We start from the raw sequence: 23,397 nt of genomic DNA on the forward strand, positions 1-23,397 counted from the left end.
ATGTGTAAGGCTTGGGTGTACTTAGATAATTACCACACAATGGAAGAGCTACACCAGAACACTGAGATAGGGCATTGTGCTGTCCCTCAGGCAGAGCTGCTACGTACAGTAAGTCACGCAATGCGTTGTATCGTCAACCGTGTCCATTTCTACCATGTTCTGAGCGAGCAGTTCTGTTCATTACCTACGATGGCGGATTTGATGCCCCACTCTAATGATTTTACGGGCCAGTTTTATTTTCGTCACCACACATGTAACTGATATGGGTGGACCATACGTCGCTTATAAACTCGGTAAAACATTTACTTAAATTGCAATCCTGCCCCTCCACGTGGCACAAGAGGAACACCTTGCGAGGTGGTGCAATTGACAAAATTATTGGTCTTGTGTATTGCGAAATGTGTGTGAAATCTTATGGGACTTACTGCTAAGGTCATCAGTCCCTAAGTTTACACACTACTTAACCTAAATTATCCTAAGGACAAACACACACACCCATGCCCGAGGGCGGACTCAAACCTCCGCCGGGACCAGCCCCCAGTCCATGACTGCAGCGCCACAGACCGCACGGCTAATCCCGCGCTTGTGTATTGCGGAAGAAACGGCTGGGGTTCATATCCCCTTCAGACTATTCAAATTGAGGTTTTCATAGACTCCTTACGTTATATGGCGAGATGGTTCTTCTGAAAAGGACACAATCGATCTCCTTCCATAAGCTTCCATAGTCCGAGCTTGTGCTCCGTTTCCGACGACGTATTCACTGATGGGACACTGAAACTTCACGCTCCTTCGTTTCCTATGCGGAACTCCAAGTTTCGTAAAACCTTTTCAAATTGGATATACAACTAGGTTTCAAAAAAGATTCTCTAACGATCGTAGCAGCTACTATGGTCGCGCGACGAGTTGTCTGTTGTCACAAGGGCGAGTGACATGGCAAGAGGAGGGCTACAAGTGCGTATGCATGACACAGGTAGCATGTCAGTCGCCTCATTGTTTGTATGGCAAGTGGGCAATGTTGTCGGTTCAGGCTCTAGCTTGTGTGGTACGAGCTATTGGGACTTCTCCTGACGCTTGTATAGTATTTGGGTGTATGTGCAATCCAATCATCCGCGGACCGCATGCGGCCCAAATGAAATAATTTGGAAATTTGTGGTAAGGTCTTGTGGGACCAAACTGCTGCGGTCATCGGTCCCTGAGCTTACACACTACTTAATATAACTTAAACTGGCTTACGCTAAGGACGACACACAAACTCATGCCCGAGGGAAGACTCGAACCTCCGACGGGGGGAGTCACGCTGACCGTGACAAGACCCCCTTAGACCGCGCAGCTACCCCACGCGGCCGGAATGAAATATTCGTGCCGTCCACGGCTGTGAACCGTATGTACAGGATGGTTAGAAACAGTCCGAAGAGCTTGTAAGGGTGTTGCAGTGTGGGTTGTGCTGACAAATAAGTGCAAATTCAAGCGGCTCGGCGAAGACTGTGTCGCCAGTAACATATTTTTCATTTGTTTACGGAAACCGAACAGAGAGAGCAATACAAAAATTGGACATGGGACGGTAGTAAGGGTTGAACGCGAACCAAAGGCTGAGCGTTTTCGCGCGGTATCACTACGGTATTAGAACAGCAGACAATTTTATCTGGCGGACCGCTTGAATTAGCACGCGCAATGGCCTGATTTTTGAAATTTGTTGGTTCAAATGGTTCAAATGGCTCTGAGCACTATGGGACTCAACTGCTGAGGTCATTAGTCCCCTAGAACTTAGAACTAGTTAAACCTAACTAACCTAAGGACATCACAAACATCCATGCCCGAGGCAGGATTCGAACCTGCGACCGGAGCGGTCCTGCGGTTCCAGACTGCAGCGCCTTTAACCGCACGGCCACTTCGGCCGGCTGAAATTTGTTAACATCGACTATAGATTTAAGTGTCAGGAAGTCGTTTCTGAAAGTATTTGTATGGAGTGTAGCCATGTATGGAAGTGAAACATGGACGATAACCAGTTTGGACAAGAAGAGAATAGAAGCTTTCGAAATGTGGTGCTACAGAAGAATGCTGAAGATAAGGTGGGTAGATCACGTAACTAATGAGGAGGTATTGAATAGGATTGGGGAGAAGAGACGTTTGTGGCACAATTTGACTAGAAGAAGGGATAGGTTGGTAGGACATGTTTTGAGGCATCAAGGGATCACAAATTTAGCATTGGAGGGCAGCGTGGAGGGTAAAAATCGTAGAGGGAGACCAAGAGATGAATACACTAAGATTCAGAAGGATGTAGGTTGCAGTAGGTACTGGGAGATGAAGAAGCTTGCACAGGATAGAGTAGCATGGAGAGCTGCATCAAACCAGTCTCAGGACTGAAGACCACAACAACAACAACAACAACAACAACAACATGGCCTGATTGGCTAACTTCAGTGCTAATAAACAATTATTGCTCAGTAAAACGTACCATGCAATTCCCTTACAAGCTTCTGAGGCTGTTCCTGATCACCCTGTATATTACCAAGCAATATCGCAGAAGCCAGAACCCAGTACCATCTGCAGGCTGTCTATCTATCGGCTTCCACGGCCAACGAAATTTTGAGTTTCAGTATTTCACCTGATTGTTGACAGAATTTAAAAATTTAAAACGCTGCAATAATCTACTCGTTAAGAGGTACTATCTTATGTCAAAAGTTTAACACAATAAGACAAGTATGATAGAAACTGTGTGATTTACTTGAGGCAGCGCAATTGACGGCACGCAGATAGCCAGACTTTATTCATCCAGTTTTTGAAAATGAGATCATTTAGTGACCTCCAAGAAACTTTACATATAATTTCAAAACTTTTCTAAACGTTTTTCTCGCTTACATACTTAACGTCAAATATTTACAACGTTAACTCATTTGTAAAATGTTTAGAAGAATCGGGGGTCTGCTGGTTTTATAATAAGTTACATCTAGCAAGTAACAGCAGAATCCGGCCGCGTGGGATTAGCCGAGCGGTCTAAGGCGTTGCAGTCATGGACTGTGCGGCTGGTCCCGGCGGAGGTTCGAGTCCTCCCTCGGGCATGGGCATGGGTGTGTGTGTTTGTCCTTAGGATAATTTAGGTTAAGTAGTATGTAAGCTTAGGGACTGATGACCTTAGCAGATAAGTCCCATAAGATTAAAAAAAAAATAGCAGAATCCAAAAAAGTCAACCTAAGTTAAGAGCTTTTTGAAATTGTAGTTTTTCTGCTCAGTAACAAATAAAAATACACAGGTATTATTGATTTAATATGTGTTTAATTTTAATTGCTGTTCGTTAATTCCGCCGTGAGCTGCTTAAAATTGGCCGCTTACGTGAGGGGCAGTGGAGTGAGTAGCGCGGCCACTGTAAGGTTAGAGGAATCAAGAGAGGGGATGTTTTACTGGTTGTCTTCTAGTAGCGACGAATAACGGTAACGGGCGTACGCGACGGGTACCGATCATCTGCTATTGCATAAATTTTGATTCGGCAGTAACATGGATTCATTAATGCGCATGACAGAAAGGTCATCTTTAAGTGAGATACTTACACTCCTGGAAATTGAAATAACAACACCGTGAATTCATCGTCCCAGGAAGGGGAAACTTTATTGACACATTCCTGGGGTCAGATACATCACATGATCACACTGACAGAACCACAGGCACATAGACACAGGCAACAGAGCATGCACAATGTCGGCACTAGTACAGTGTATATCCACCTTTCGCAGCAATGCAGGCTGCTATTCTCCCATGGAGACGATCGTAGAGATGCTGGATGTAGTCCTGTGGAACGGCTTGCCATGCCATTTCCACCTGGCGCCTCAGTTGGACCAGCGTTCGTGCTGGACGTGCAGACCGCGTGAGACGACGCTTCATCCAGTCCCAAACATGCTCAATGGGGGGCAGATCCGGAGATCTTGCTGGCCAGGGTAGTTGACTTACACCTTCTAGAGCACGTTGGGTGGCACGGGATACATGCGGACGTGCATTGTCCTGTTGGAACAGCAAGTTCCCTTGCCGGTCTAGGAATGGTAGAACGATGGGTTCGATGACGGTTTGGATGTACCGTGCACTATTCAGTGTCCCCTCGACGATCACCAGTGGTGTACGGCCAGTGTAGGAGATCGCTCCCCACACCATGATGCCGGGTGTTGGCCCTGTGTGCCTCGGTCGTATGCAGTCCTGATTGTGGCGCTCACCTGCACGGCGCCAAACACGCATACGACTATCATTGGCACCAAGGCAGAAGCGACTCTCATCGCTGAAGACGACACGTCTCCATTCGTCCCTCCATTCACGCCTGTCGGGACACCACTGGAGGCGGGCTGCACGATGTGGGGGCGTGAGCGGAAGACGGCCTAACGGTGTGCGGGACCGTAGCCCAGCTTCATGGAGACGGTTGCGAATGGTCCTCGCCGATACCCCAGGAGCAACAGTGTCCCTAATTTGCTGGGAAGTGGCGGTGCGGTCCCCTACGGCACTGCGTAGGATCCTACGGTCTTGGCGTGCATCCGTGCGTCGCTGCGGTCCGGTCCCAGGTCGACGGGCACGTGCACCTTCCGCCGACCACTGGCGACAACATCGATGTACTGTGGAGACCTCACGCCCCAAGTGTTGAGCAATTCGGCGGTACGTCCACCCGGCCTCCCGCATGCCCACTATACGCCCCCGCTCAAAGTCCGTCAACTGCACATACGGTTCACGTCCACGCTGTCGCGGCATGCTACCAGTGTTAAAGACTGCGATGGAGCTCCGTATGCCACGGCAAACTGGCTGACACTGACGGCGGCGGTGCACAAATGCTGCGCAGCTAGCGCCATTCGACGGCCAACACCGCGGTTCCTGGTGTGTCCGCTGTGCCGTGCGTGTGATCATTGCTTGTACAGCCCTCTCGCAGTGTCCGGAGCAAGTATGGTGGGTCTGACACACCGGTGTCGATGTGTTCTTTTTTCCATTTCCAGGAGTGTACTTGTAGCAAGGAACATTAAAGTAGTTAACAGTGTTCTCATTCGGTCCAGTGAGTAGAAGAAAAATTACATTGAGAATGTGTAGTTAATATTTGTGATCGTGTGTCATGGTGCATAATGCTGGCCGGCCGGAGTGGTCGAGCGGTTCTAGGCGCTACAGTCTGCAACGGCGCTGCCGCTACGGTCGCAGGTTCGAATCCTGCCTCGGGCATGGATGTGTGTGATGTCCTTAGGTTAGTTAGGTTTAAGTAGTTCTAAGTCCTAGGGGACTGATGACCTCAACAGTTAAGTCCCATACTGCTCAGAGCCATTTTTGCATAATGCATTTAAATACAGGGTGTTTCAAAAAGGATGACCTGGTTTCTAAGCTCCATATTTATTGTTAAAAACGTACTATAAAATGGGATAAGTTGCAAAATTCTCATGAAATCTTAAAGTTTTAGTTATGCTATTACAAATGCTCTGTGTGTCTACTAACGGCAGCACCAAGACATCTAGACGATAGCTAACTTCCTCATAAACTTTACGCAATGTATTTGTTTTTACAGAAGTTATGGCGGCTGTTATTCTGTTCTTCACTTCTTCTATGTCGCCAGGTAAAGAGGAGATGAACACACTTCTCTTCACGTATCCCAACAACAAAAAATCGCCTGGGGTCATCTTGGAGGCGAAGAAAGCAGTGTAGTGTCTCGGGGTCCCGTGCGTCCTATCCAGCGTTGATGCAGAGTGTCATTGAGAAACTGACGTACGTGTGACAGGGTGGTGGAGCTCTATCCTGTTGGAAAATGAAATCATCAGAATCCTCCTGATGGTGTACGAGGGGCGTTTGACTAGTCTGTGCAAAAACAAAAACTACTTACGTGTTTGGGGTAAACCTTTTTTTTATTTTTCGACACAGTCTCCTTTTAGACTTACACACTTCGTCCAACGCTGTTCTAATGTGCTGATCTCTTCCAAATAATAGTAATTGTCTAAGTCTGCAAAATAACTATTAGCTGCTGCAATCACCTCCTCGTTTGAATAGAATCTTTGTCCCGCGAGCCATTTATTCAAATTGGGGAACAAATAGTAGTCCGAGGGAGCCAAGTTTGGAGAGAAGGGGGGATGTGAAACTAATTGGAATCCTATTTCCAATAATTTTGCGACCACAACTGCTGATGTGTGTGCTGGTGCATTGTTGTGATGAAAACGGACTTTTTTGCGGTCCAATCGCCGGCGTTTTTCTTGCAGCTCGGTTTTCAGACGGTCTAATAACGATGAATAATATGCACCTGTAATAGTTTTACCCTTTTCCAGATAGTCGATGAGGATTATCCCTTGCGAATCCCAAAAGACAGTCGCCATAACCTTTCCGGCCGAAGGAATGCTCTTCGCCTTTTTTAGTGCAGATTCTCCCTTGGTAACCTATTGTTTAGATCGTTGTTTGGTCTCAGGAGTGAAGTAATGTATCCATGTTTCAACCACAGTGACGAAACGACGCTTAAAGTCCTGCGGATTCTTCCTGAACAGCTGCAAACCATCCTTGCAACACTTCACACGATTCCATTTTTGGTCAAGCGTGAGCAGTTGCAGAACCCATCTTGCGGATAGCTTTCTCATGTCCAAATATTTATGCAAAATATTATGTACCCGTTCATTCGAGATGCCCACAGCACAACAAATCTCACGCACCTTAACCATTCTGTCATCCACCACCATATCATGGACTTATTCAACGATTTCTGGAGTCGTTCTCCACAGGGTGTCCAGAACGTTCAGCATCACTTGTGCTCATATGGTCAATCCGATAATTTTTTAACCACTTATAAACTGTTCTGATTGAAGGTGCAGAGTCGCCGTAATGTTTATAAAGCTTCTCTTTAGTCTCCTGAGGCGTTTTGCCTTTCATAAAATAATGTCTAATCACCAAACGAAATTCTTGTTTGTCCATTTTTTGACAATGACTCGACTTCCTCGATTCACACGAATGCCAAACACAAAGAAATAGACAAATATGGCTGAAACTTGGTGTGCGTTCTTTCCAAAGATGCTAACTAAACATGACCTCGATACGCGCCGGTGGTGCCATCTTTCAGACTTTGCACGGATTTTTCAAACGAACCTCGTAGATAGCATTTGAAGGTAGCTCAACGTTGGGCAGGGCACACGTCGCCCCGAGACACTGCCTTGCATTCTCCGCCTCCAAGATCGCCAGACATGACCCCATGCGACTTTTTCTTGCGGGGATGCGTGAAGGAATGTGTGTTCCTCTCCCCTTGACCTCGTGACACAGAAGAAGTTAAGAACAGGATGCCAGACGCTATAACTTCTGTAAAAGCAAATACATGTCTAAAGTGTCCGTAGCTCGTGGTCTCGCGGACGCGTTCTCGCTTCCCGAGCACGGGGTTTCGGGTTCGATTCCCGGCGGCGTCAGGGATTTTCACCTGCCTCGAGATAACTGGGTGTTTGTGTTGTCCTCATCATTTCGTCATCATTCATGAAAGTGGCGAGAATGGTCTGAGCAAAGCTTGGGAATTTGTACGGGCGCTGATAACCGCGCAGTTGAGCACCACACAAACCAAACATCGTGGTGGCGTAGTGGTTAGCACAATGGACTCGCATTCGGGAGGACGATGGTTCAGTCCCGCGTCCGGCCATCCTGATTTAGGTTTTCCGTGATTTCCTTAAATCGCTCCAGGCAAATGACGGAATGGTTCCTTTGAAAGGGCACGGCCGACTTCCTTCCCCATCCTTCCCTAATCCGATGAGACCGATGACATCGCTGTTCGTTCTCTTCCCCCAAACAACCCAACCCTACCCAAACATCATCATCATGTCTAAAGTTTGTGATGAATTTAGCTATTGTCTAGATGTTTGTGCTGATGCTGATGGACACATAGAGCATTTTAAAGATTTCGTCAGTATTTTGCAACTTATCCCATGTTTGTAGTATGTTCGAATGGAGCCGTCTTTCAACCATCAGTATTTGGCCGTCGGCGACCAAATTATCGCGCCCTTTCTACAGATTGACTGTTGTGAACTCATAACACACTAATTTACGTAGGTACCAGTTAACAAGTAAGATCGGCACAAAATGTCAGCATCGGCTCTTGAGCAAAAATGTTTGATGGCCACTGGCCTAGACGCTTGTAGAACGTGAGGGGGAGGAGAAGAGCGCAAAGCTCCATATTAAACCGGTGTTGATGGCTGTCTATTCTGCAGCGGCAAAGTCTCCTCGCGGAAAATTCTTCCCGGTTAGCGCGCAGAACCTATTCGGGAATCGCAGCCTGGGCCGGCACGCCCTGTTCGCCTGTCCCTGCAGAAATACTGGCGGTCTGCTCCGCTATTAAACGGGCTGGACTGGCGGCCATTTGTGGCTGCGTTACAAATGCGCGCCGCGCCGAGCCCCGCGGACAAATGAACTTCATTACGGCGAGCCCGCGTCTGTGCCTTGCCAAATGAAAGTCGCTCCTGGTGATTAGTTAGGCCAACAACGCGCGGACATCGAAGTAATTAAAAGACAACAGCCGGCCGCTTCCTTCTGACGTCACTAATGACACCACAGCCCCGGCCGAGGAAGGAAGGCCGGCCGAAGTGGCCGTGCGGTTAAAGGCGCTGCAGTCTGGAACCGCAAGACCGCTACGGTCGCAGGTTCGAATCCTGCCTCGGGCATGGATGTCTGTGATGTCCTTAGGTTAGTTAGGTTTAACTAGTTCTAAGTTCTAGGGGACTAATGACCTCAGCAGTTGAGTCCCATAGTGCTCAGAGCCATTTTTGAGGAAGGAAGAGAGAGGGCGGAAAGTAGCCCAAAGGGAGAGCCGAATTTCTTTCTAGGCAAAAACCTAGTCGCGTAGTCCGTAACATTTAGAGTCAGCCGTTGGTCCTAAATGGATGTTCCAGGCTATAGGAGCTCTCGAACGAACAATGTGTGAGACTGTATTTGTAAACTGCGTATGTTTCATAACAAATAATTTCCCGTCACATCCACGTTCATAGCGATACCCTGAATAAAATACATAGTGAGTATCATTGTCGCGAGCATAAAAAGGGTGTAACGGCTATAATTTCAGACAGTGCCGGTCCGACAAAATTTTTCCACACGTTTAGCAACCCCCTTCTCTCCCCCTCCCACTTTTTCCCCGTAAATTTCACCCATGTTAGTTTTCGCTACTAAGTGTGACACAAATGTACAAAAATCTTACCCTTGGGCACCGCTACTAGTTGTTTTACGTCCTGTATGGAAAACTTAAAAGTTGTGATGCCGGTGGCGGCCTTCTTACCTTGGCCCTCCAAGTGCTGGCTTTGTGCCCCTTGGACCTTAAAAAGCGGCCCCGAGTGCACATATTTATATATATCCTATTTTAATATTTACGCACATTTCTGTGTTCGCTGTTTTTTCTTTGCGTCAGGCAGTCTTTCCGCAAACACATCACAAATTCAGTACCTGATGTTTTCGGAACAGTCGTAACCACCACTAAGCGGTGTAGACGAACCGTTACGTGTCCACACTTCAACACGTGACATGCTGCCCAGCGTCAATGGCTTGCTGTTGCCACATGTATTTGGAGGTACTAACCAACGGAAAAGCATACTACTACTAATAGTCGTAATTATTAGTCTGCAAATGAAGTAAATACTGATGTAATGTTGCTCTGTGCACTGTCCTCGGTCATCAATAAAAATATCTGTACTTATACCCATTACTCCCTATATAAACCCATGGTGGACTGTCAAAGAACATATTACTTGCGCTGTTTTAAGAATAATTGAAGACGACTGTGAGTAAAATGGGTAGAAACATATTAGATTCTGACTCTACTACCACCTCACGCTATGCCTGTTTTTATATCCATTCAGACGTGCCATCACGTTCATGTACAAGGAATGCAAAACTAATAATTTTTCCCAGATACCCATTTAACTTGATCACACCCCCCCCCCCCCAAAAAAAAAAAAACTTTTTGCCCAGAAGGAAATGTATCTACATCGTTACTCCGCAAATCACACTTGAGTGCCTGGCGGGGGGTTCATCGAACCATTTTCATACTACTTCTCTACCATTCCACTCTCGTATGGCACGTGGGAAAATGGAACACCTAAATCTTTCCGTTCAAGCTCTGATTTCTCTTATTTTATGATAATGATCATTTCTCCTTATACACATGGGTGTCAACAAAATATTTTAGCATTCGGAGGAGAGAGTTGGTGATTGAAATTTCGTAAATAGATTTCGCCGCAAAGAAAACCGCCATTGTTTCCCAACTCGCATATCATATCAGTGACGCTCTCGCCCCTATTGAGCGACAACGCGAAACGAGCTGCCCTTCTTTGCACTTTTTCGAAGTACTCATTCAATCCTACCTGGTAAGGATCCCACACCGCGCAGCAACATTCCAGTAGAGGACGGACAAGTGTAATGCAGGCTCTCTCTCTTTAGTGGGTTTGTCGCATCTTCTAAGTGTTCTGCCAACAAAGCGCAGTCTTTGTTTCGCCTTCCCCACAATATTATCTATGTGGTCTTTACAATTTAAGTTGCTCGTAACTGTAATTCCTAGGTATTTAGTCGAATTGACAGGCCTTAGATTTGTGCGATTTATCGTATACCCAAAATTTATCGGATTTCTTTTAGTACCCTTGTGGATGATCTCGCACTTTTCTTTGTTTAGTTCCAGTTGCCACTTTTCGCACCATACAAATGGTTCAAATGGCTCTGAGCACTATGGGACTCAACTTCTGAGGTCATTAGTCCCCTAGAACTTAGAACTAGTTAAACCTAACTAACCTAAGGACATCACAAACATCTATGCGCGAGGCAGGATTCGAACCTGCGACCGTAGCGGTCTTGCGGTTCCAGACTGCAGCGCCTTTAACCGCACGGCCACTTCGGCCCGCCGCACCATACAGAAATTCTCTCCAGATCATTTTGTAATAGGAATTGATCGTCTAATGATAACATACAGCCGGCCGGAGTGGCCGTGCGGTTCTAGGCGCTACAGTCTGGACCCGCTCGACCGCTACGGTCGCAGGATCGAATCCTGTCTCGGGTATGGATGTGTGTGATGTCCTTAGGTTAGGCCACCCCGGCCGGCCTATTTATTGCTTAGTTAGCCTCACCAGATTAGGGCTTAAAGGCCTCTGTTGCAACCTACCAGGAACAATACTTACTAAAAATGGTACAAAACATCCATAATAATGATATTTGTATTGTTATTTTTAAAATAATAATAAGTATTAATAATGATAATAATAAAGGCATTAAGAATTACATTGACCAGATAGAACATTTGGAGGGCTAACACGTTGCTATAGTCAGAAGCGGAAGTGATAATGAAACACGAGAAGATTGAAATAACAGTGACAATGGCTGCTAAGAAAGAACAGGAGAGGGCTGACGAGAGTGAGCTGCAGACAAGTTATATGGAAGAAATAGCTGTTGTGATAGAAGGTGGATCATTAACTGTCTTTTGAAGTTTTAAAAGGATTTTATTTCCCTAATTAAGTTGAAGAAGATTGTTCCAAAGTCGGATTCCTGACACAGGAAACGATTTTGGGAACACGGCAGTGTTACGTAGTGGTACAGAGAGAATTTTAGCTTGCTGATAACGCGCATTTTTGTTGTGCTGTTGAGATAGCTGTGTAAGAGCTGAAGATAAATGGCTCTGAGCACTATGGGACTCAACTGCTGTGGTCATAAGTCCCCTAGAACTTGGAACTACATAAACCTAACTAACCTAAGGACAGCACACAACACCCAGCCATCACGAGGCAGAGAAAATCCCTGACCCCGCCGGGAATCGAACCCGGGAACCCAGACGTGGGAAGCGAGAACGCTACCGCACGACCACGAGATGCGGGCTGAAGATAAATCAGACACCTGATTTCAGTATCACGTACATTTGAGGCCGCCATCGAGTTTCAGCGATATTTTGTCAGGATGGATCCCCAACGCTTTTAGTGTGCTGTGGAGTGCATGTCACGACTTCACGCGACTGTCATCAGGGCTAGCACTCTACTACTAATGTGTTTCTTCGTCAGTTGGTCAACCGTATATTAACAGAGTAATGGCCAAAATAAAAACTCAGCGAAGTGTATCCATAAGGGCTACCCAACCCTATAATACATTAAAATCGTCTCCTTAACATTTGTAAACAATATTGCAACGTTGAATAAATTTGAAATTCGTTACGAGTTCGCCACCCATCTGGACATGAATGGATGCAAGTTATCAGCCAGGATGCTTGCGTACCTGTTACCTGTCACAGTCGTATCTAGACATATCAGGGATCCCATATCACACCAAATGCACACGCCCCACACCATTACAGAGCATCCACTAGGTTGAACAGTCCCCTGCTGACACGCAGGATCCATGGATTTATGAGGTTGTCTCCGTACCCCTACACGTCCGCTCCATACAATTTGAAACGAGACTCGTCAGACCAGGCAACATGTTTTCTGTCATCAACAGACCAATGTTGGTTTTGACGGGAGAGCGTTGTGCTGTGCAGTCATCAAGAGTACAAGAGTGGGCCTTTGGCTCCGAAAGCCCATATCAATGACGTTTCGTTGAATGATTCGCACATTGACACTTGTAGATGGCCCAGCATTGAAAACTGCAGCAATTTGTCATGTTGAACGAATCTCTTCAGTCGTCGTTGGTCCTGTTCTTGCGGGATCTTTTTCTGGCCGTAGCGATGTCGGAGATTTGATGTTTTACCTGAGTCCTGATATTCGCGGTACACTGGTGAAATGGTCGTACGGGAAAATCCCCACTTCATCGCTACCTCGGAGATGCTGTGTCCCATCGCTCGAGCGCCGACTATAACACCACGTTTAAACTCATTTAAATCTTGATAACCTGACATTGTAGCAGCAGTAACCGCTCTAAGAACTGCGCCAGACACTTGTAGTCTTACATAGGTGTTCCCGACCGCAGTTCCGCCTTCTGCCTGTTTTCATATCTCTGTATTTGAATACGATTGCCTGTACCAATTTCTTTGGCGCTTCAGTGTATTTCTTACTAAGAACTGCCGCTTCGTGACGACTGTGTCGGTAATCCAGAGTGTGTTGTCGGCGCCCAAGGTGATCAAGATTGTAAATGAGGCCATCGTGGCAGACACGCCGAGTGCTTTCTCGGTGTCCAGGAATACAACTTTTGTTGAGTCTGTCTTCGCCCAGGCCACAACAGATGTGCTCAACTGGGAGGGTAAAGTGGAAGAGGTTTATTAGTTCTAGGTGTTTTAAGGCCTGTTAGGAGGGAAATAGGCAGATAAATTATTGTAAGGACAGGAATTCTTATACCACGTGTATGTTCTGCTTTCACAGAAGCACAAATCAGGGATGCAGGCTCCCCTAGCCGCGGCGGTCCAATTAACCGTTTGTTTGAGCTCACAGCCACTTACGATAGAAGTATCGCTACTTCTAAATGTAAATGTTATGACATGATTTCATCTGACCTGATCATCCAAGATATATAATGGCGTGTGACGAGGGCCTCCCGTCGGGTAGACCGCTTGCCTGGTGCAATTTTTTCCATTTGACGCCACTTCGGCGACTTGCGCGCCGATGGGGATGAAATGATGATAAGGACAACACAACACCCAGTCCCTGAGCGGAGAAAATCTCCGACCCAGCCGGGAATCCAACCCGGGCCCTTAGGATTGACAGTCCGTCGCGCTGACCACTCAGCTACCTCTTTTTTTTTAGTTCGTTGTTGATCCATTACCTCAGTTTTTTTATTACAGAGGGCCTCTGGCTCTCTGACCGAACACGCTGAGCTACCGCGCCGGCTGCTTTCGTTCGTTGCATGTGCTCGGGGCGGACGTCGTAAGACATCCGTTTAAGTTCGTTGTTGATCGATTAACTCAGTTTTTTTATTACAGAGGGAAGCTAACACTCTGACCGAACACTCTGAGATACCGTGCCGGCCCCAATGTAGGGCATGAAATGATGATGATCAGGACAACACAACACCCAGTCCCTGAGCGGAGAAAAATCTCCGACCCAGCCGGGAATCGAACCCGGGGCCTTAGGATTGACAGTCCGTCGTGCTGACCACTCAGCTACCGGGGGCGGACATCCAAAATGAGGTACGGTTAATTGACTAGCCAGTCTAGACGAGAGCACATTTCCACTCGAGAGCTGCAGCGAAATGCAGAGAGGATATAATAAAACGTCAGTGTGCTTACCTGTCGAAGCTGACGGAGACTTTGTACTTCTTGTCGGGCTCGAGGCTGTACGAGGAGGAGGTGGGGCTGGCTGACCGGGGTGTCGTCACCACGCCACTCAGGTGGAAGCCTGCAAAACACAACAGCACACGTCAGCGCGCTCGCGCACCACAAACACAAAGAAGCAATGCAATACAAATACACCTCGCATTACTGCAGCCAGCCAACATGGTTCCAAACCGAACACTTACCATACGAAACGATCATTGGTTCTCAAAACATTAGGATCTACCTCCCTCCCTTGCACTTTCCTCTTTGTCCCTGACCTGTTATGGTGCTGTTTCACTGTTTCGCAGAGGTCTTTGTGGTTTAGTTCAAATAGTTCAAATGGCTCTGAGCACTATGAGACTTAACATCTGAGGTCAGCCGGCCGGTGTGGCCGTGCGGTTCTAGGCGCTTCAGTCTGGAACCGCGCGACCGCTACGGTCGCAGGTTCGAATCCTGCCTCGGGCATGGATGTGTGTGATGTCCTTAGGTTAGGTTAGGTTTAAGTAGGTCTAAGTTCTAGGGGACAGATGACCACAGATGTGCTCAGATGTGCTCAGAGCCATTTGAGCCATTTGAGCCATCTGAGGTCATCAGTTCCCTAGACTTAGAACTACTTAAACCTAACTAACCTAAGGACAGCACACACATCCATGCCCGAGGCAGGATTCGAACCTGTGACCGTAGCAGCAGCGTTTGTGGTTTAGTGTTTACTTCACTTCCAGCTATTTGATTAAACTTAATTGTACCGTATTACACGTGTATGAAATTGCTAACAGTGGAATGCTGTCGTACGCTACGAAATGAATTAAAGTCAGCGGCTGCAAACAGAAGTAGTCTACACCTGAATGTTTTCGAGGCCAAAGAACACAACTTTATAGCAATGTAAAATAAAAATCTCGTTTTTCTTTTTCAAAATTTGACGCCATTAGATTTTAACAATAAAAATGAGTTTTGATACACACGATGTTACCACGGTTTATAAATCAAAAGATGACCTCCAATGGTTTCATGTACGTATTAGAAATTGCAAAACATTACAGGTATGATCTAGAAATATCAGTTCCACATAGTGGTAGATTCCAAGTAAATATCTTCTCCGCTCAAAAATAATAATCCTTGACCCTTCTATCGAACAGATGTCACATTACCATTACGTAGATGTTGACATAATTTACGATATGAACACTTATATCGAAATAAAGATACGAAGTGTTAAACGTGTATGTGGAATACGACCAGAATACTGAATAAGAAGACTAGGAAAGGTGCAACAGCGAAATCTACGAAATAATGACGGTATTTCTGACATATGAGAGAACGAGTCGTAGATCTTATTAAGGAGGGATTTAAACAATATTCAGACAGTGAAAATGAAATTTCTTAGAAAAGTCGGAGTATGCCCTACAGTGGATAGATTAAATAATCATAAAATACGAACAGAATTAAACGTTATCGAAGTTGGAACAAAAACAGAAGTAGGGAGAATGGAAAGATCATGCCACTAAATGAGGGAAAACTTCCAAAACTAATAAAAAAAAATACAGACCAGAGGGACTAACAAAAGTTGACCTTGGGAAAAATGGCAACAACAGTCTGGATGAAGACACACACACTATAGGGTGGCTTGCAGGGAGTAAGAGGGGAGAAAAAAACATTAATTTAAGGGCGCGTGGCAAAAGCACTCATACGCAAAAATAAAAGCCGGCTGCGGTGGCCGGGAATCGAACCCGGATCAACTGCTTGGAAGGCAACTATGCTGACCATTACACCAGGCAAACCGTGAAGTGAAGAAGGATTACGTTGTTCCTTTTAATGCGAAATATGGGTAACTTGCTTTTATTCAGAACACAATTAAAAAACAATGGTATTAAAAATATATCAAGACTTTAGTTCTTAGAGGTAGCTAAAATATACACCAGAATGAAATGATTTTGAACCAATCGACACATGTTTACTTTCTTGTGAATCTACATCGAAGAAACTTTAATGCAATGGACGCACCCGATTTTCAGAGTAAGGTTTAACAACACGTACTGTCATATTTTTAGATCATGAGAGTCATTTGCTATGAGCCTATAACGCAGTTATGTCCGTCGCAACATTCGTAGGTATTAAAATTTTTCTTGTACAACAATCCTGCTATACAACGGAGGTTCGCAGATTTTTTGGACTTGTGTCCCTCTGTCCTGACAGAAAGTCAGTCGATTAGTCCTACATTCCGTAGACAGTTAGCTCGAATGTTGCCGAAATGGTGTGGAACGATTCACGCTACATATTCGTGATGGCCATTTACTGGTTACTAAATAGCACACTGGCTTAAATGTACGTGTTAGTCTTATGGACCTTGCCGTTGGTGGGAAGGCTTGTATGCCTCAATGATACAGATAGCCGTACCTTACGTGCAACCACAAGTGTATTGAGCAAGCACTAAAGGAAACAAAAGAAAAATCTGGATTAGAAATTAAAATCCAGGGAGAATAAATAAAAACTTTGAAGTTTGCCAATGACATTGTAATTCTGTCAGAGACAGCAAAGGAGCTGGAAGACCAGTTGAACGGAATGGACAGTGTATTGAAAAGAGGATATAAGATGAACATCAACAGAAGTAAAATGAGAATAATGGAAGTAGTCTAACTAAATCAGATGATACTGATGGAATTAGATTAGGAAATGAGACACTTAAAGTAGTAAATGAGTTTTGCTATTTGTGGAGCAAAATAACTGATGATGGTCGAAGTAGAGAGGATATAATATGTAGACTTTCTATGGCGAGGAAAGCGTTTCTGGAGAAGAGAAATTTGTTAACATCGAGTATGGATTTAAATGTAAGGAAGTCTTTTCTGAAAGTATTTGTATGGAGAGTAGCTTTGTATGGAAGTGAAACATAGACGATAAACATTTTAGACAAGAAGACAATAGAAGCTTTCGAAATGTGGTACTACAAAAGAATGCTGAAGATTAGATGGGTAGATCACGTAACTAATGAGGCGGTATTGAATAGAATTGGGGAGAAGAGAAATTTGTTTCACAACTTGACTAGAAGAACGGATCGGTTTGTAGGACACGTTCTGAGGCATCATGGGCCCATCAATTTAGTACTGGAGGGAAGAGCGAAGGGTAAAAATCGTAGAGAGAGACCAAGGCATGAGTACTCTAAACACATTAAGTAGGATGTTGGTTGCAGTAGTTACTCGGAGATGAAGAAGCTTGCACAGGATAGAGTAGCATGGAGAGCTGCATCAAACCAGTCTCTGAACCGATGACCACTACAACAACATTAGTCTTTAATACTTCTCATGTAAGTAGAGTTACGATTCAGTTTAGTTTTCATTAGTTACACTTGCTACCAATTGTTAGTTGAAATTTTGTCTATGGAGTAGAAGGAATTGACAAGAAAAAATTATTTTAGGCACGATTTTTTGCTTTGCTATCCGTCAGACATTATTTGTTATCAAGCAAATGATCAGAGATGTTTGTGGTTGCATGTTGAACTCATTCCAAGCCACTGACGCATTTAGTAATAAGTAATAGAAGTATTTTTTTGTTCTAGCGTTGTAGCGATAGACATCAGTTTTCTCTCCATTCTGCTGTCTTCGCAAGCTTTTATTAACATCACATGCCTGGTAAGTATGTGTTTGTAGTTCAAATTATTTGGTTAGTATGATTTCACCCGAAATCGGTACTGAGTATAACAATGTTCTTAAAATTCATTTTAAGAAGGCGTGAAGAAGGAATATACTTCCGAAATACATGGACGTCTCCTGCGAGATTCGCAAAGATACGGAAGCGTTGTTACAAACTATTGTTTTATAAAATTTAATTGTTATCTCATTTTTAGAGCTTCATCTCAGAAGAACTGCACTTAAGTTAGCATAGTTTTCCTCAATATCCATAACATGATAAGGATATTTTTATCTTATAATATCTTTGATGTAGAGCGTCAACACTTTCATTTTAGTTTTGATATTTAGCAGTTGCAACTTACGATGAGGTTACAGAACACACATTCTTTGTAGGTCATCATCAAGTTTCACTCCATCGTCGGCGAAGGAAGATGTCCCACGTTTGTTCTTAGGGCACAACGTGGAAATGAAAAGCACGCATTGATAATATTGGACCTCCAAATTTAAATAGGCTGTAGATCCAAAATGAGTCTTCGCGAGGACGACGGTTCAATCCCGCGTCTGGCCATCCTGTTTTAGGTTTTCCGTGATTTCCCTAAATCGCTCCAGGCAAATGCCGGGATGGTTCCTTTGAAATGTCACGGCCGACTTCCTTCCCCGTCCTTCCCTAATCCGATGAGACCGATGACCTCGCTGTCTGGTCTCCTCCCCCAAACAACCCAACCCCAACCAAAATGACTCGGCTACACAAATGACAGGTGAAGAAAGAAGTCTTTTGAAAATTCATACTAGACGAAAGGAAAGATTGAGTGTAGCGTAACAAGGTTCAATAGTAGCAAAGGGCTCTTAAAATAGCAGCGAAGAAGAAATATCTTAGGAGCAAGGAATGTTTATAGTTTGTGAACCAGTTTATCAAGATACAAATCTGCTTAGGAATTAGAAAACTGCAGAACTTAAAGTATTGTAGTTAAAAAAAATCAGTATAGCCGTCATTTTTTTTTTTTAACCAGCCCGCTTTTGCCGTAGGTACGCAACAGGAAGGAGCATGCAGGTATCTGCAAGACAATTTTCTCTTCGACTTCATCACTATCAAAATTTGCGAAACTAGAGGGTACTGTTTCTTTCATCCCTCAAATGCGCATCCACACAAAAATAGCAACCGAGGCCCGACGCAAACAAGTTCCTTTTTCTCATTTTAAGAAAATGGCAAGTTATTCTCGATGATGAAATTGCAAATCGTTCTGGAAAGCGGCTAATGGAGGCGGAACAAATAGCTAGTTTCCACGCCGCATCCCACGGGAAGTGAGGTAAAAAGATGGCGACACAAGCGGAAGAACAAAGAGTAGAAGAGAAGAGTGGGTAAAATAAAAAAGAACTGGAGAGATAGCGAGGGGGGACAAAATGGCGGCAAGAATGTGGAGTCCGCCGCGGGCCATCAGAACATATTGAAACATTCCCTTCATACCGACTGCCTTTTACGCGATTAATATCCGGCCGGCTGCACGAATTGTTCACAAAGGAGAGGCATGCCTGCGGAATAACAACGGAAAAATGTTGACGGACGGCTGGTGATCCTAATAGAACGCCGCTGTAGATTTAATTAAACTGCCTGGGAACGCTTTTAAAATTCCTCTTCTTATAAATCACAAGATCGTGTTAATTGAAAATTGATTGGAGGTGCGGCTGAACAACGGTGCGCGCCGCCATCGAGATTTATCGCGAGATCGTTGAGAAATTAAACGTACGGCCCACCTGCAAAGACGCGAGTACACCGTATTTACAAAAACTAATTACTTACCAAAAATAATCGTTACTAATTTGTTCCACGTAGCGTTACAGCCACGAATGTCTTGAGTCGTTAATTTATTTCGTAATCCAAAAAATACTTTTATGGTATTTGCATAAATCGCCAAGAGTTCAAAAATGGCTCTGAGCACTATGCGACTTAACTTCTGAGGTCATCAGTCGCCTAGAACTTAGAACTAATTAAACCTAACTAACCTAAGGACATCACACACATCCATGCCCGAGGCAGGATTCGAACCTGCGACCGTAGCGGTCGCTCGGTTCCACACTGTAGCGCCCAGAACCGCACGGCCACTCCGGCCGGCTGCCAAGAGTTTCCTGGTAAGTATAACAGAACTGCTAGAAAATCTCAGGTAGCTAACATTCTCAGAAAGCTGACTAACAGCTTTCGAGAAAAAAATTTAAAAAATTCCAAGAATATTGTACGATAAAATACAATCCTATGACCAGTAACTCATACAAAGCGCTATTAGTCATCATTCTTCCTACACTGTAGCCATTATGAGACGTGAAGAATTCTGGAAATCTGACACAACACAAAAAATATAGCCTCTGTCACTCTTTTTATATACGTAGACGTAGAATGCCACTGCTGGGAAGCAGTCAGTGCTCGACAGTCAAATAGTTTGTTAATATTGACATAACAGAGGACAGTCAAGGCAGAAAACAACATTACTAGACTGAATTTCGTATTTTTTCGCCAGTCTGGTACTTTCCAAGCGCCTAGCAGTTCGTAACGTAACGACGGATAACGCCCACAGATCACAGCAAAGGGGTTTTGCAGTTGTGAGATGGATATTTTATGAGTAGCTGTTGAGATTTTATGGCGGTGCACCCAGTGTGCCAACATCCAGTGGGATATCTTTTACTGGCTTACGCCAGAATTGACGAAATTTTATTTTCAGGTCTTCCTACTTAGTAACCGTTTCCAACTATTTTTCGTAGATTCCGCTCTCGTCTGAAATAGTAATGTCGAAAATCCACATGTGTTAGGCGTGTTGGTTTAGAGTAAAATGGCTTGCTTATTTCGACATCATATTCCGATTTATGATCCGACCAGTTCTTTTCCACTGGCAGATGATCTGGCACAAGTTTCAGTGTACCATTTACACAACAACGTTGTTCCTTTTCTTATAATCTGTCTCTGTGTGATTTTTCTGCAGCTGCTCAGTATGTTGTCGATTATTTCATCAGCTTCTTGAGTCTTCTTCTGATTCCTAGATTTTGACTTTGATGGAATATACAGGGTGATTGAAAAAGAATACCACAACTTTAAAAATGTGTATTTAATGAAAGAAACATAATATAACCTTCTGTTATACATCATTACAAAGAGTATTTAAAAAGGTTTTTTTTCACTCAAAAACAAGTTCAGAGATGTTCAATATGGCCCCCTCCAGACACTCGAGCAATATCAACCCGATACTCCAACTCGTTCCACACTCGCTGTAGCATATCAGGCGTAACAGTTTGGATAGCTGCTGTTATTTCTCGTTTCAAATCATCAATGGTGGCTGGGAAAGGTGGCCGAAACACCATATCCTTAACATACCCCCATAAGAAAAAATCGCAGGGGGTAAGATCAGGGCTTCTTGGAGGCCAGTGATGAAGTGCTCTGTCACGGGCTGCCTGGCGGCCGATCCATCGCCTCGGGTAGTTGACGTTCAGGTAGTTACGGACAGATAAGTGCCAATGTGGTGGCGCTCCATCCTGCTGAAATACGAATTGTTGTGCTTCTTGTTCGAGCTGAGGGAACAGCCAATTCTCTAACATCTCCAGATACTGTAGTCCATTTACAGTAGCACCTTCGAAGAAAAAGGGACCAAAAACTTTATTGGCTGAAATGGCACAGAAAACGTTCACCTTAGGCGAGTCACGTTCATACTGAGTTGTTTCCCGCGGATTCTCAGTGCCCCATATACAGACATTGTGACGGTTGACTTTCCCGTTAGTGTGGAAAGTTGCTTCATCACTAAACACAATCTTTGAAACGAAAGATTCATCTGTTTCCATTTGAGCAAGGATAAAATCACAGAAATCGATTCTTTTAATCTTATCAGCTGCAGACAGTGCTTGAACCAATTTCAGACGATAAGGTTTCATAACTAACCTTTTTCGTAGGACTCTCCATACAGTTGATTGTGGAATTTGCAGCTCTCTGCTAGCTCTGCGAGCCGATTTTCCTGGGCTGCGAACAAATGCTTGCTGGATGCGTGCTACATTTTCATCACTCGTTCTCGGCCGTCCAGAACTTTTCCCTGTGCACAAACACCCATTCTCTGTAAACTGTTTATACCAACGTTTAATACACCACCTATCAGGAGGTTTAACACCATACTTCGTTCGAAATGCACGCTGAACAACTGTCGTCGATTCACTTCTGCCGTACTCAATAACATAAAAAGCTTTCTGTTGAGCGGTCGCCATCTTAGCATCAACTGACGCTGACGCCTAGTCAACAGCGCCTCAAGCGAACAAATGTACAACTAAATGAAACTTTATAGCTCCCTTAATTCGCCGACAGATAGTGCTTAGCTCTGCCTTTTGTCGTTGCAGAGTTTTAAATTCCTAAAGTTGTGGTATTCTTTTTGAATCACCCTGTATTATTATTATTATTAATCATGTAAAACATAACACATATAACTGCAATATCTATTACAGATGAAACAGATTTAAGAAAATTATCACCGAAAACACTACTAAGTGTTTGCACAGTAACGGGCTATCTCCATTCCAGGCTGCGTTTGTATGTCTTCCCGTGAGCGGTGTATGTGACACAGAGGACTTGAGTAGGTGTACGTAACTCTGTTTTTTTATGAGATTTAAGTGTTCTTAGCACATGTTGAAAACCCCAATTGCCCTGATTTCCACTGTATGTCGCAGCGCCATTCTGAAATTAAATAAGTGACTTCCATGTATCCTTGTCTTATTTAGTTCACCAACAGCACTCCACGCCATTTCTGCTCTTCTGGTTATTGTTTTCCTGTTCATTCAGTGTTCGACTTCAACTATACTAAACACAAAATTTGTACTACGACTTTTAATTTGCCCTATTTGTCTTATGATGTGTTGACTACACATTATTTTAGTCTAACTGATTTTCAGGTATACTTCCAGACTTGCTGTGTTATTTCTTCAGTAGTTGCTCACCTACACTAAAGGCAAACGTTACGATAGCATCTGCAAAACGTAGGTCGATCACGTTTGTTCCACTAACATATGCTCATTCATTTTTTCCCCAGCTTAGGGATAGTAAAACTTCCTCAAGGGGAACTGAGAATAGTTTAGTTTGGTCTAACTCTCTTTTCAACTCTCAGTATCACTCTATCCTGATATCTAATGGAAGCAATAGCATTCACGTATATATTTTTTACTATACTCACATAAGTCTGAGGGCTCATAGCGCAGATTTTGTTGAAATTTAGCTAAAAGTTTTCTCAAAATCTATTCATCTGTGACAGATTATATTCGAGCGATGAATCAGATGTCAGTTCAATGAAATTTTCTAAGATCGTGCAATGAGAGTAAACGGGTTTTTAATCCACAGTTCATTTTAGTATTTAATTTCCTCTTTATTTGGAAAGACTGATTGAAAGCGTCATTCAAAATTGCCTGCTGTAGCGGTGCAGTCGTTCGTCATTGTTGAGTTTGCAGTATACAAGGTTGCCTTCTAGTCTCTGATAACAAATGGTTCAAACGGTTCAAATGGCTCTGAGCACTATGGGACTTAACATCTATGGTCATCAGTCCCCTAGGACTTAGAACTAATTAAACCTAACTAACCTAAGGTCACCACACAACACCCAG

At 44.2% G+C, this 23,397-nt stretch overlaps 1 protein-coding gene across 1 annotated transcript in view; it reads right to left on the reverse strand.

Annotated features, from left to right (window-relative positions):
* Positions 1-23,397, reverse strand: part of LOC126263289 (zinc finger SWIM domain-containing protein 5-like) — a 134,463-nt gene that overhangs the window by 101,162 nt on the left and 9,904 nt on the right. The window contains exon 2 of the mRNA XM_049960375.1: positions 14,135-14,243. Within this exon, the coding sequence (XP_049816332.1) occupies positions 14,135-14,243 (109 nt within the window). The remainder of the gene's footprint in view (positions 1-14,134; positions 14,244-23,397) is intronic.

Source organism: Schistocerca nitens, chromosome 6 (genome assembly GCF_023898315.1).
Source record: "Schistocerca nitens isolate TAMUIC-IGC-003100 chromosome 6, iqSchNite1.1, whole genome shotgun sequence".
NCBI lineage: Eukaryota > Metazoa > Arthropoda > Insecta > Orthoptera > Acrididae > Schistocerca > Schistocerca nitens.